The following is a 13,036-nucleotide window of genomic DNA, read 5'->3' as shown; positions in this document are numbered from 1 at the left end:
ATTATAAAATAGGGGGGGTAAAATTCCGCATTTTAAAATAAGGGGGGTAAAATTCCGCATTTTTCAAAATAGGGGGGGTAAAACTGCATTTAAGCCAACATTATTTATGATTTTAAGGTTAGTTTTAAATAAATAACCAAAATGGCTACAATTAAAGTGTATGCTTATTTTTTTTATATAAGAAAAATGGTATTAAGAAAGTAGAAAGAGGTACTCTAACCTATCAAATTACACATAGTAGAAAAACCAAGTCCACGAATATGCCTAGTAGAGTCTTCTCCATATCCCCCAACATCACTATGAAAATGATGTTATTCATGTTCCGGATGCACTATGCAAGTTTACAAGCCAAGCTTTTTACCTTCTTTAGATTTCTTCCTATCATAGTCATCATAAAATAAATTTTAAGTGACTAATACTACCAAATTTAGAAAATCAAAATCCAATAAATAGTTTGTTTTTGTATGTATAGATTTTTTTTTGTTGTGGAGGACTATGATGATATTTAAAATTTAAATAAATGTTTAAACAAATTAAAAATGCTAAATGCCGACAAGTGTCCGACACGAACACACCTAATAGGGGTGTTCCATGGTTCATGAACTGCATTGAAACCATTTTTTATAGAAACAGGTTTATTTCTAAAACCAGTTACAGTTCGATTCAAAACCGGTTTAGAACCAGTTATAAACTAAACTGGTTTTGAATCGAGGTACTCTAACCCATAAAAAAAAAATTACACATACAAAAAATGGTATTAAGAAAGTAGAAAGAGGTACTCTAACCCATCAAATTACACATCATAGATTATTAAACGTGTTTGCAAAAACAAGTGTAGAGTTCCTATTAACTATGCAAGAAACAAGTCCACAATGCCTATGGCAGAGTCTTCTCCGTATCCCCAACATCACTGTTGAAAATGATGTTATTCATGTTCCAGATGTACTGTGTAGTTTACAAGCCATATAGTATCATGAACAGCATAAATTTCAAGTGACTAATATTACCAGATCTTGTATTCACCCCTAGCCAAGTATAAACTTCCTTCTAAACTATATCGGCAAAGACACATGAAAAAGAAAAGGTGGACTCAACCCCCTGTAAAACATAAGACGCATGAAGTACAATGTACATTTGTTAACACCTTATTTTGCTAACTCGTCACAGGTAGTAACAAGATAAAAGTAACCTCCATCCAAAAACCTGTACTTTGACCGAATGTTGGTCTGCTGTAGATATCGAAGTGCCTCAAGGTAAAAGATCATCAGTTTCCTTAAGTTGCTTGTCTGACACGAAGGCATTATAACAAGATTTGACACAGAAACCTTGTATTTTATCTGACACCAGTTCAGTAAAAACAGCAGCATGCAGATAGACAAATGACAGAGGCACCTCCCAACCAACTCCAGCAACTTGCACGCTACACCACACCCATCTCCACCACAACCCCTTCTTTAAACTCAGCACACTTGAACAACTCAGGGTACTCTTCTTTCTAAGGTATACAACATATCCATTTGTCATGCCATAATTTAATATCATCCCCACACCCCAGGCAGCAACTAATATTGGATGCAAACCAGTTTTCATTTGCCACATTACTTCCAGCCAACAAAACATCTTCCACGGTTCCAACAAATGAAGTCTTTTGGTTTGATTAAAATATCCTCTCTACTAAGTAATTTGACTGGTAAAGAAGCATACTTGAATTGAAAGCTAACAATGACACAATGAATACCATGCTTGCAGTTTATACATCTATTATTAATAAAACTTATCAACAACAATTGAGCTAAAAACTTTTGTAGGTTTATTGCGGTTAAACTTACATTGAATAAACCATAGGAACACTTGGCAAGTGTAAAATATTTCCAAAAAATTATCATCATGCCCAACCCCTGGTTGATTGAGTAAATCCACCCAAGGGCATTAAACAAGCAACATGCTGCTGCATACTGTAAATACATTTGCAAGACTCATTTAATATTCAAACTATCAGTAATAAGCACCAAAAGATATTAGAACAGGCTGACATGCCTGATAATTTATTACCAGTACAACAACTGTCTGTTACATTGATATTGATATCATTATACAAGCAATAATTCAATCTTTAATTCAATCCAAAAAAAATTGAGGTACAAAAATCATGTTTCATAGTGTAATCTAATTCGACTGAATAAATATCTGGGCGGTGGAGGAAAGTGAGGAGGGGAGTACCGAGATAACTAACTACTGTTTCACCATGAAGGAGCTTTTACAACTGCAACCACCAACTGCACTGGGGTTCTCGGTCACCTGAAAAGGAAACCAGAAAATAAATGTAAATTTGTCATAGGTTAAATATCTTAAGTAATAAGAATGGCATTCAATGTTATAAACGAGTAGTGAATACTGAATACTGATACTAATAGCCACACACCTGTGACTAGCCATTTCAATACTATTGGATGCATGCAGTTACATCAACACTTTTCTTTTCACATTCACATACAATCTAAAGACTCTGGACTTGGTTTGAAATTGAAACACAAATATCACTTTTAAGGGTGTGGGAATGTCCCTCTTCTATTACAAAAATGATGCAATCAAACATAAAAGATAAAACATCACTGTAAAATTATGGAAGAGTAGTTTTTTTTTTTTTGCTAAATAATTACCCACAAACACTAAGGATACCTATAAAAAAATCAAATTGAGAAACATTAACTACTCACTCTTTCACACTCTATTTTCAACGCTCTTTAATATTGGGTGGAATCTCCTATCAATCTCGCATATAGAGAGCGGGCTTGGTTTATTTAGTTAGAGTAACATGGGATATCACCCAACAATGGAGCATATTCACAGAATGACGCACCTTAAGATTAGAAGTGTTTATGTTGTTCAACATATTTTAGGAGCACATCATGATTTTAAGTTGTTTAACACACATTACAAAACTGACACGTGGGCTTGGTTTACATTGCATGAACAACTTTATTTTAATGTTAGTTAATAGTTACGATTTCCAGGCATATCTCTATGGTGGCTTTATTTTTGTTTGAACTTGATGGAGGCGTGCCTGAATAACGTGAATGGTGTCGGGAGAGAGCAGTCCAAATCAAAAGCTTAGTCAGGAGAGCAACTGCATCATCCATATAACTACAAATGAAACATGCAGGTCTATAATTCACAAAATGGCTCACAATATATGCCGCCAAAATGTATAATAAGAGTTGTATAGGAAAATGTTGAAAGCATCTAAAGTCATTGCTTGGATGACCATGAAAGAAGTCACCTCTATGCAGAACAGGTTCATCCAGGAAAAATTTAGATGGAAAACTCAAGATATAATTATTTTGTTTTCTTTTTCGAAAATAAATAAATTCTATAACTTCAGAGATTGAACAGAGCCTTATTGACTTTAGATTCCAATCTGCACCCTAATATGGTTGTGATGTTTTATATTTAATTCAACTCTCATAATTAAAATTTAAAAGCTCAAACTGTTAAATGAATGCTCATGATCACTCATGGATGATTTATATCCTAACATACCCAGTCTTGGAAGTTCCCTTTGGGTTTGAAGCATGTTAAATTTGCACACGCCTATTCTACCTTGTGCTACATTCAACTTTTCATTAGAAGAACTGGGTTCTGGTTACTTGATCAGAGAGGCTCTGATATCACGTCAACTCGTGAAGGACCAACTCTGCTAAAATCTTAAGCTGATAGGCGAAGGTTGAAGAGTGGTTTATATCAAACAGAAGTTCTCAAATGTTTTAGGATTTAACTAGATAAAAGGATGTGAATTGCTACTTTGTACTATAGTTCACATAAATAATTCCAAGGAGAACACATCCTAGGAAGCTTTCTTCCCTGGTTATTACCATACTAGAATTATAATAAAGTTCAATGTCGTATTATAGACTTATAGTACATGTGAATCACAAAGGAAAGAATGTAAACATTGTTAGTTAAAAATTATTAATTTTCAATAAACACCACACATGGTTACAAGTGTGCTTGACTTACTATGAAAGCCGAACGAATTAGCTCCTCTACATAATCAACAGTTGCGCCTTTCACGAAGTCATATGAAATTTTGTCAACGACCAATTTAATTCCTTCCTTTTCAAAAACTCTGCCAATACATTAAGTAAAGCAAGTTGTAATTTATAAACGACATGGGTTTAGTATGTTCTATCCCCGTACAACAAATGGCAAGCCTATCATCATTGAAATTCTACTATCCAAGAGGTAATAATACCTGTCGTCCGAGTTAACTCTATCGTCCAGATTAAAAGCATACTGAAATCCCGAACATCCACCAGTTTCTACGCTCAAACGAAGCATTTTTCCACCAGACGATGATTCATTGGCATCCAGTTCCTTCATTCTCTGTTCCATATTCATAAGTTGTACAAACAAATTGGAATCAATTACATGTAATGATACACATAGTTACTAACCTAGGTACATACACAACATGAATTTTGGAGTACCAATGTTTCAGAGTTCCTCAGTTATATGTAACATAAATTAATCACAAGTATAAGGGATAAGGTCCATCAATAAAAACCTAATGTTTTAATTTCATGAACTTTTTTATTTAAAACTAATGCATCAAATTAGACCATAGCAGAATTTGAAATGCATTTGCTCTAAAATTGAATGAAAGAATAAGTTTCAATTGAATATATCTAAATTACAGAGAAGGAACAAACATGTTAGGAGTGCTCTATTTAGCTCAAATTTTCAACTACAAGTACAGACACAACACAAACACCGACACAACACCCAACATGACACACCGATAATAATTTGAGCAAATGACATAATTCATTTTCATTGTAATTACATGTGTCGGTGTCAGACTAAGGCGTGCGTTTGACACCAGACACCAGGACACACCTAATCTGACGAGTGTCCGAGTGTCATGAGCAGAAATATCCAAGAGGGCAAAATTGACATAACGACAAATGTGAATACTGATAACAACCAAGGACAAGGTTTAACAGAACAAACAATAATGAATACTAAAAAAACTTATGTGCGCATCTTATATCAAAATCACTTCTAATGATTAAAAACGTGCAATTAAATCACAAAAATGACTTATATAGAAAATCATGAAAATAAGCAATTAAGAGAACATAGATCATACACGAATGCAGTTTTCGGTTATGTGAACAGGTTCCACTTCAGCAGAAGAAGACGACGAAGACGTAACATGGTGAAGAACCGCAGAAGAAGAAGAAGATGAAAAAGAACTTATAAGACTCTCGTTTCGTTGAAATCGTGCTGCCAACGATGGAGCAAGTCGTCGAAACAACGACGTTTGCATCTCTCTAAAAAACCATTGATAGTTGATACCCTCAAAATCTCAAAATCGCGTTTTCTCTTCTAACCTCAAAATCGCGTTTGCGGAATAAAATTGAAAAGAATTTCAATCTGTTATGACACGACGACGTTTTTGACTTATTTCTTACAGCCTGGTAAAATCTCAGCCGCTGATATTTCTTTTGATGACGTGGCTAATTGTGAAACGTGAATTAAATTGAAACTAGGAAAAAAAAAAAAAAAACGCAATCACAATGAAGATGAAGATCGTAAGTCGTAACATGCATCAATGATAATTTCATTTCATAATTCCTTCATCAAAGTATGTAGAAAATTGCAAATTATTTCAGTTTTTTTTTTCCTTTTCAATTTCTGATCTGAATTTCACATTTTCTCTAGTAATTAATTAGTTTTTTTTGAATGAATATGACAGTTATTCAGTCTGTGAAGAAGAAGAAGATGCAGAACAGTGAGGAAGAAAAGTTGATAGCGCGAAGATTAAAGATTACTGATAAGAAAAAAGGTTTCATAGAGTTACTGCAACAACTAAGCATTTGTGATTCAGTTTCTGAAAAGGAATTTGAGGATCGATTTCAAGAACTTGATTCACTTGGTGATGATCATGTTATTTGTGTTATCGAGGATGAGATTTCTGGAAAGATTATTGCAACGGGGAGTGTGTTTATTGAGAAGAAATTTTTGAGAAATTGTGGTAAAGTTGGACATATTGAAGATGTTGTTGTTGATTCAAGTGCTCGTGGGAAGCAATTAGGGAAGAAAGTCATTAATTTTCTTACTGATCATGCTCGTTCTGTTGGGTGTTATAAGGTTATTCTTGATTGTAGTGTTGAGAATAGGGCTTTTTATGAGAAATGTGGTTTTAAGCCGAAAGAAATTCAGATGGCTATGTATTTTGTTTGATTAAAGGCGTGTTGATGTCGAACACTGACACATGTGATAACATTGGTTCTTATTTTAATTTTGAGATGTAATAATCGTAGTTTTTGATTAAGAACTGTGTGTGCCTCGCACTTGTTAGCATTAGCACAACTGTTGTATTGTGTTTTTAAGTGGTTTGTAGCTTAGGCAACATGTCTTTGAGTTCAATGTTCAGGCTTCTTTGCGGTTCGTAGAAAACTAAACTGAACCAAAATAAACTGGGACAGTTTATAATAACTGAGCTGAAATGACTTTGTTAGTTCCGAACTGAATTGAACTAGGTTGTTGGTTTGGTGCACTCATATTTTAAGTTCCGGCTGTTTTTCTTATACAGGTTCAACAATTACATTAAATAGTTGAACAACTGATCCATATAAATAAAGGTTGAAAACACACATCCATGATTTGATAAAAAAAAATGAAGCAGTGAAATGTTTTTGCACAGAAGAATGAGTGTTTCTTGATGCGGATATACAATTACCCTGGCAATTGACGTTTATTGCAGTTTAGTTAGATTGATGTTTATTAGCAGTTTCTTTCATTCAAGAAACTGAACTAAATCCAAAGGGTTAGTTAGTGAACTAATTTAAAAAGGATAGTTCAGTTCACAAACCAGCATCAACAGTTCGATTCTTCGTATATAGGTTTGGGCAATTCAGTTTTGTTAATTTCTCAATTCTTATATACTCAAATCTATTAAAATTCCTATAGTGCATTTTCAGATAACACACTGCTGAAAGTGCAACTCCGGAAAAATGCCGCATTTATGGGGGGCGAACGGAGCAATCATCAATTTTTTTGGCTTTTTTAACAGCCCTACTTGTGTTTGACTATATGATCCTTAACCTTCCAAGTTAGCCCAAATGTCATTCAAAGAAAATACAAATATAGTTTACCAGAAGGACATGATACTTAAGCTACACTCAACTTAAAATAATAGTGGTGCCTAAGCTACAACATATGCTACCAAATGCTTAGGCACACAAAACCTAATTTCTTAATAAAAAAAGTATAATTATTACATCCCAAAATTAAAAGAAAGTCTTAAGCCAATTCTATGACCAAAAGATTAGTATAATGTAGATCAATTTTGTCATAGGACTCAAGGCTAAGAATGCTAACAACCTATTGCTTCAATTGTGCCTTTACCTTCCTAGTATTCCCTCTACCCAATGTCCCTTCCACTCCTAACTCATGAAGCTCCTTAGTCTTCGTGTGGGGTTGATCATCAAATAGCATACATAGATCCATGGAGCCTAACTTTTTAATGAGCATCTTTGCTATATTTGTGATTGTAGGAATCCCGTTAAGGAGATTGAAGCACTCACTCAACTCCATTCTACCATGGACACATCTAGTACATTCAAAGAAAACTGTGTGGCGGCTGCACTATCAGCGATAATACACACGCAATAAGAAATGAGCTTACGGCCCTGAAATCCCAATGACAAATCAATGAGTAAAGAAATACAGCACAATTTCACCTATACAGATTGACAATTTTAACCATGACAAAGATGAACCTCAGAAAGTAATTGTATTGTACATAAACATAGTTAAAAATATAAGTATGGACTGTCAATCAAACCAAAACAGCAACAAAAGGTAAGATGCTAATTAATGTAGAAAATATAAAATCTAGATTGCATTAACAAGTTTGATTCCTGAAACCTAATCTCATAAAAACTATGCAACTTAGTGAGTAGATGTCCTAATTACAGTTGACTATCAAAATTATTCATGTTCACTCAAATGCTTGTGATAAAGAGTCTTTGGAAATTGGAATAATATGATAAAACCATAAAGCAAACAGCCATGGGAGTCTAGTCATATATTCATTCTGCTGTGTAATTTTTGGGATGCCAAGTATCTAGCAATAGAGATAAACCCATTAAGACAGGTTGTTGTTCAAAATGGACTAAAATGATAAATCTTTGGAAATGATGCATTCTTTCATCCAGTGTAAATCTGTGAACATGAGCTAATGACTTATTGCCTATAATGTACCTCCGATACATATTAATATTATTTTAGGAAAACGTTTTCACATGATACTTTAATTTATGATATTAAAATATGTAAAAAGTGTCAAACATTATCTATAAACGAGCAGATGAAAACTGAGTAGTTTTGTTAGTAAATCCTGTTAGCCCCGTAGCATAAACTGCTTACGTGATGATGACCAGACACAAAAGTAATAACATGTCAAGGGAGAAAAACAACTGAGAACTGTCAAATACTTAACATAAACATGCCTTGAAAATTTGACACTGTAATTGTCATTAAATAGACCACACCAAAAAATAAATGACAAATATGATACCTTCGACCACAATAAGGTCCTTCAATATCGGAATACTCATCAAATACTTCAACTTCAGCATTCCTTTTGCAAATGATGGACACAAAACGACTGGTTATGCATGCCTCAACTGATAACTCCACTGGTCTTTATCAAGGGGATGTGGTCATGTGGTAAGGGAATTGGAACTGATGAAACAAAGAAATTGCAAATGAAAAGAAAGAACCAAAACACATGAAAATGTTACAATGAAGGTATGGATAAGAGAAAACAAGATCGATATTAAACAATGACAACAAGTAAATGATGTCTTGTAACTCATAAAAAAGACATGGATTTTTCATATCAGTTTCAATGATCAATCCAATTGAAATCCTTACAATTACAATGTTCACTAGCATCAGGAAAACATAACCTTGATAATTAAATAATTTTTAAAAGATGGGAGATTAGAGCACCAACCACTTCAAAGTGGACTTGCAAGCTATCTTCATGTTGTGCAAAACAACTTGTGATGATCATCTGAATTTTTCATAGGCTCACTTCTCAATTATTCCATAATCATCTTAGCACAAACAAGAACCATAAATGACAATCAAGTTAAATCTTATATTGTTTGTATTTTTTTTCAGCTGCCAAATTTGTTCACTTGATAACGCCTAGAGCTTTGACAATTAGACAGTCCATCCATCAACTTATTATATGAAGCAAGATCAGGTATAAACCCCCTATCCAACATTTCATTTACCACTAACTCACCTTCCGTTTGATTTCCCTCTCCTCTATACCCGGAAACCAGAATCTTATAAGTCATGCCATCAGGTTCCAAACCCTTGCTCGAAGCAAGTAATCTCAACCTATTCGCCTCATCTGTCCTTCTCGCATCGCAAACATCTTGAAGAACAGAATTGAAAGTGACAACATCAAGTACCATACCCTCCTCTTTAACCATTTTTTCCACAAATCTCATCACCTCTTCAATCTTCCCCACTCCTCTCAAACCATCAATCATCACAATACAAGAAATCAAGCTAGGAACACAACCTTTGCTCCATAGCTCATAAATAACTTCCAAAGCTTTAAAAGCATCTCCTTTCCCGCACAAAATTTCTACCAAAACAAAATAATCATACCCTTTAGGCAAAACCCCTCTATTAGATAACTCCATCAACAAATCGCACGCCTGAAAAACCCGACCTTCCTTACAAAGCCCATCTACCAAAATCTCACAAGTGACATCAGAAAGTTGACACCCCAATTCAGTCATCTCATAAACCATCCCAATCCCTTCATCAATCCTACGCTCCCTAAACAACCCTCTAATCAAAGTATTAAAAGTAACAACATTTGGATGACACCCCATTTTGTGCATTTCCTCAAACATCTCCAATGCAAAAGCAAACTTAAAATTCCTACAATAACCACTAATCAAAATATTAAAAGTAAAAACATCAGGCTTAATCCTATCCTTAACCATCTGATTATAAAATTCATAAGCTCTATCAAACCTACCAGATTTAACAAACCCATGAATCAAAATATTACACAATGAAACACTCGGTTTTCCATCGATTAACCTCCGCATAGAGTTAAATGCAAAAAGGGCATCATCAAATTTTGAAGCTTTACAGTAAGATTGAATAGCAAACCTGAAAATGGGTTCGGTTTCAGGGCAAGAGAAAATGGCTTGGGAGCAATTACAAGGGTTTGAGGAAATGAAAGTGAGGAGGGTACGGAGAAGAGAGAAACGATGAGAGAGAGCGAGAGTACGTGTCATCCATTGATAGGAAGTGTGATTGTGAGAGAAAGTGTCAAGAGTTGAAGCCCAAGTGAAGAGATGGAAATCGTAGTGGGTGAATGATGGGTGATGGTGGAGCTTTGATTTGAGGAAATGAGTGAGGGTTTGTGGAGTGAGTGGTGGGGTGAGATGAGTGTTGAGGTATTGGAGGAAGTGGGTGTAGTTTTGGGTGGGTGAGAGTGTTGGAGGGAAGAGAGATGGGGTTGGTTGTGGTGGTGGTGGGTTGAGGATTTGTGGTGGTGGTGATGGTGGTGGTGGTTTTGTGATTGGTTTTAGTAAATGCTTCTTCATTGATTAGATTGAGAGACAACACAACATAGCGATTTGGGATTGGGTTCACGAACGAACATGGGTTGTGTTCTAATCAGGTGGAGGTCGGAGAGATGGCGTGGCAGGACGGTGCGACGGCCGGAGAGATGGTGCGGCAAGTAAAGGGGAATGAATTCTTAGTTCACGTAAGAAGAAGGAGGGTTGTGTAGTGTTTCAACTTTCAAATCATCTTTCTTTTTTATTAAACTTAAAAAATAGAGTTAATTGCAATTTTGGTGTTTTATTTTTATCATTTTGCAAAATTTGTCTTCTATTTTAAATTTTGGTGGTTATTTTTTATTTTATTTTTTTGGTACACTCTCCAATTTTTGGTAGTTATTTTTTTAAGTGTTTCTTATAATTAATAAGTGTTTATAAATGTTCCTTCAAAAAATAAGTGTTTATAAATGTATAAGTATTTTTTTTAGAGAAAATATGTATAAGCTTATATAAGTTATTTTTATACTAGTAATTGAATTTAGCTTAGTTCGCATGGACACTAATTATATATTAATTATGAGTCAGGATCCGTTGACACCAACTTGTTTGACACCAAATGTTACACCTCTCAATAACGTTTTAACCGATATAAATTTTATAAAATCCACCGTTGGATTGAAAGTTTACATCATATAGATCATTTGTGTAAAATTTCAGACAAATCCAAAATCATTTGATATGCTATTGAGACACATAAAGATTAACGGTATTTAAAAAAATACAAAAACCGTTAATTTTGATGTATCTCAATAACATATCAAATGATTTTGGATTTATTTGAAATTTTACACAAATGATCTATATGATGTAAACTTTCAATCCAACGGTGGATTTTATAAAATTTATATCGGTTAAAACGTTATTGAGAGGTGTAACATTTGGTGTCAAACTAGTTGGTGTCAACGGATCCTGACTCATTAATTATATATGTAAAATAAATGGTGTGATTACACTCAGTTCAATCCCAACAACCCTGGGAGTTTTATAAGTCAGAATCCGATCTTGTTCTGGTGAAGAACATAGGGGGTTTGTATTATTCAGGATTGATAATTGATACAAGTATGATCAGAGATAAAATTGATTCTCTCTACAAGAATTAAAGAGTTGTCTCTTTACAAGAATGAAAGTATGGTGGTTTTTCAGAATGAGAGTCCTTTTACAAGAATGAAAGTATCAGAATCCGATCTTGTTCTGGTGAAGAACATAGGGGGTTTGTATTATTCAGGATTGATAATTGATACAAGTATGATCAGAGATAAAATTGATTCTCTCTACAAGAATTAAAGAGTTGTCTCTTTACAAGAATGAAAGTATGGTGGTTTTTCAGAATGAGAGTCCTCCTTATTCTCTTGAAGAAGATCCTATTTATAGACAAAATATCTTCTTCTTGTTGCTTGATAACCGCCTTGCTTGGAGAGGAATTCATGGGTAGTGGGCGGTTACTTTTCCTTCTTCTCCAAGCTTCTTCCTTCTTCTCCAAGTTTCTTCCTTCTTCTCCAAGTCATGGTGGATCATGCCTATCATGTGTTTTTCATGATTGTTTTCACGCTTCTCCTTTAGATGCTCCCATTGGGCTTTTTCGTATTGGGTCTTAACAAATCACACACTGGTTCATGGCCCGGTACAATATTAGAGAACATATGAAAATAAGTTGAAAAAAACTATGAAAATTGTCAAACTATTTTCATAAGTTCTTTCAAATAGTTTACGAAATTTCAGTAGATAAACTCAAATAAGTCTCACAAAATTGACTTTAAATCATCCATCTTAGATAGAAAAAAAGAATAGTGTTTTGAAATAAAGTATTTATTTTTATTATGACTAGGAATTTTCTAACAATTTTTTTTTCTCTATTTGTATTGATGTATGTATATCCCGTTTATCTCACGAGAAAAATTACTAGTTGAATTTCAAGGAAGCAACAACATTAAAAATTTGAGAGATAGTTTTATTGGCATTGTAATTAGTTTTTTTTTTTATATTTGCATGTAGATGACATGTACATAAAAATTATTATTAGTCTTTGATTAAAAATAATGATGTTGTGTCACGTAAATTTAACTAAATTGTCAAAACATTATATTATATATGTAGGAGGTTGGGGTTCGAACCCGGTCATCTACTTATCCACTATAAATGTGAAATTTCTAGCTACTAAGCTACTTGACAAAATAATAATAATAATGTTGTTTTGTAGAGTGACACTAAATTGTAAGGAAAATTCTTTGATAGGCATAAATATAAATAAGATGTGTTAGACACACTTACAAAATAAACAAAAATTAAAGAGAAAAGAAATAAAATGATATAGATTGTTGTAATTATGTTATTTTTGTTTTAAATTTTTGAATTTGAATTAGGTA

General features: G+C 33.9%; 3 protein-coding genes across 5 annotated transcripts; 1 reads left to right on the top strand and 2 right to left on the bottom strand.

The window, feature by feature from the left end:
- Positions 1 to 2,016: 2,016 nt before the first annotated feature.
- LOC123890385 (iron-sulfur assembly protein IscA-like 2, mitochondrial) lies at positions 2,017 to 5,451 on the bottom strand. The gene is made up of 4 exons (XM_045939986.1): positions 5,150 to 5,451; positions 4,253 to 4,383; positions 4,018 to 4,126; positions 2,017 to 2,298 (listed from the first exon to the last, which is right to left on the bottom strand). Exons 1-4 carry the CDS (start codon positions 5,327 to 5,329, stop codon positions 2,233 to 2,235), a joined length of 486 nt encoding a protein of 161 aa, XP_045795942.1. The 5' UTR covers positions 5,330 to 5,451; the 3' UTR covers positions 2,017 to 2,232.
- Positions 5,452 to 5,784: 333 nt separating this feature from the next.
- LOC123890386 (glucosamine 6-phosphate N-acetyltransferase-like) lies at positions 5,785 to 6,295 on the top strand. Its single transcript, XM_045939987.1, has one exon. It carries the CDS (start codon positions 5,785 to 5,787, stop codon positions 6,244 to 6,246), a length of 462 nt encoding a protein of 153 aa, XP_045795943.1. The 3' UTR covers positions 6,247 to 6,295.
- Positions 6,296 to 7,104: 809 nt separating this feature from the next.
- On the bottom strand, positions 7,105 to 10,877 carry LOC123890384 (pentatricopeptide repeat-containing protein At2g36240). 3 transcript variants are annotated; one of them, XM_045939984.1, is made up of 4 exons: positions 10,216 to 10,839; positions 9,029 to 9,990; positions 8,588 to 8,754; positions 7,106 to 7,697 (listed from the first exon to the last, which is right to left on the bottom strand). In XM_045939984.1, the coding sequence occupies exons 1-2, from the start codon at positions 10,653 to 10,655 to the stop codon at positions 9,195 to 9,197; spliced, it is 1,236 nt and encodes a 411-aa protein (XP_045795940.1). In that variant the 5' UTR covers positions 10,656 to 10,839; the 3' UTR covers positions 7,106 to 7,697; positions 8,588 to 8,754; positions 9,029 to 9,194. The 3 variants fall into 3 exon arrangements, with proteins under 3 accessions (XP_045795939.1, XP_045795940.1, XP_045795941.1); XM_045939985.1 differs by having other exon boundaries at positions 9,029 to 9,978; XM_045939983.1 differs by having other exon boundaries at positions 7,105 to 7,697; positions 9,029 to 10,877.
- Positions 10,878 to 13,036: the final 2,159 nt, after the last annotated feature.

Source organism: Trifolium pratense, linkage group LG6 (assembly GCF_020283565.1).
Source record: "Trifolium pratense cultivar HEN17-A07 linkage group LG6, ARS_RC_1.1, whole genome shotgun sequence".
Lineage (NCBI taxonomy): Eukaryota > Viridiplantae > Streptophyta > Magnoliopsida > Fabales > Fabaceae > Trifolium > Trifolium pratense.
This window is presented reverse-complemented; position numbering and strand designations above follow the sequence as displayed.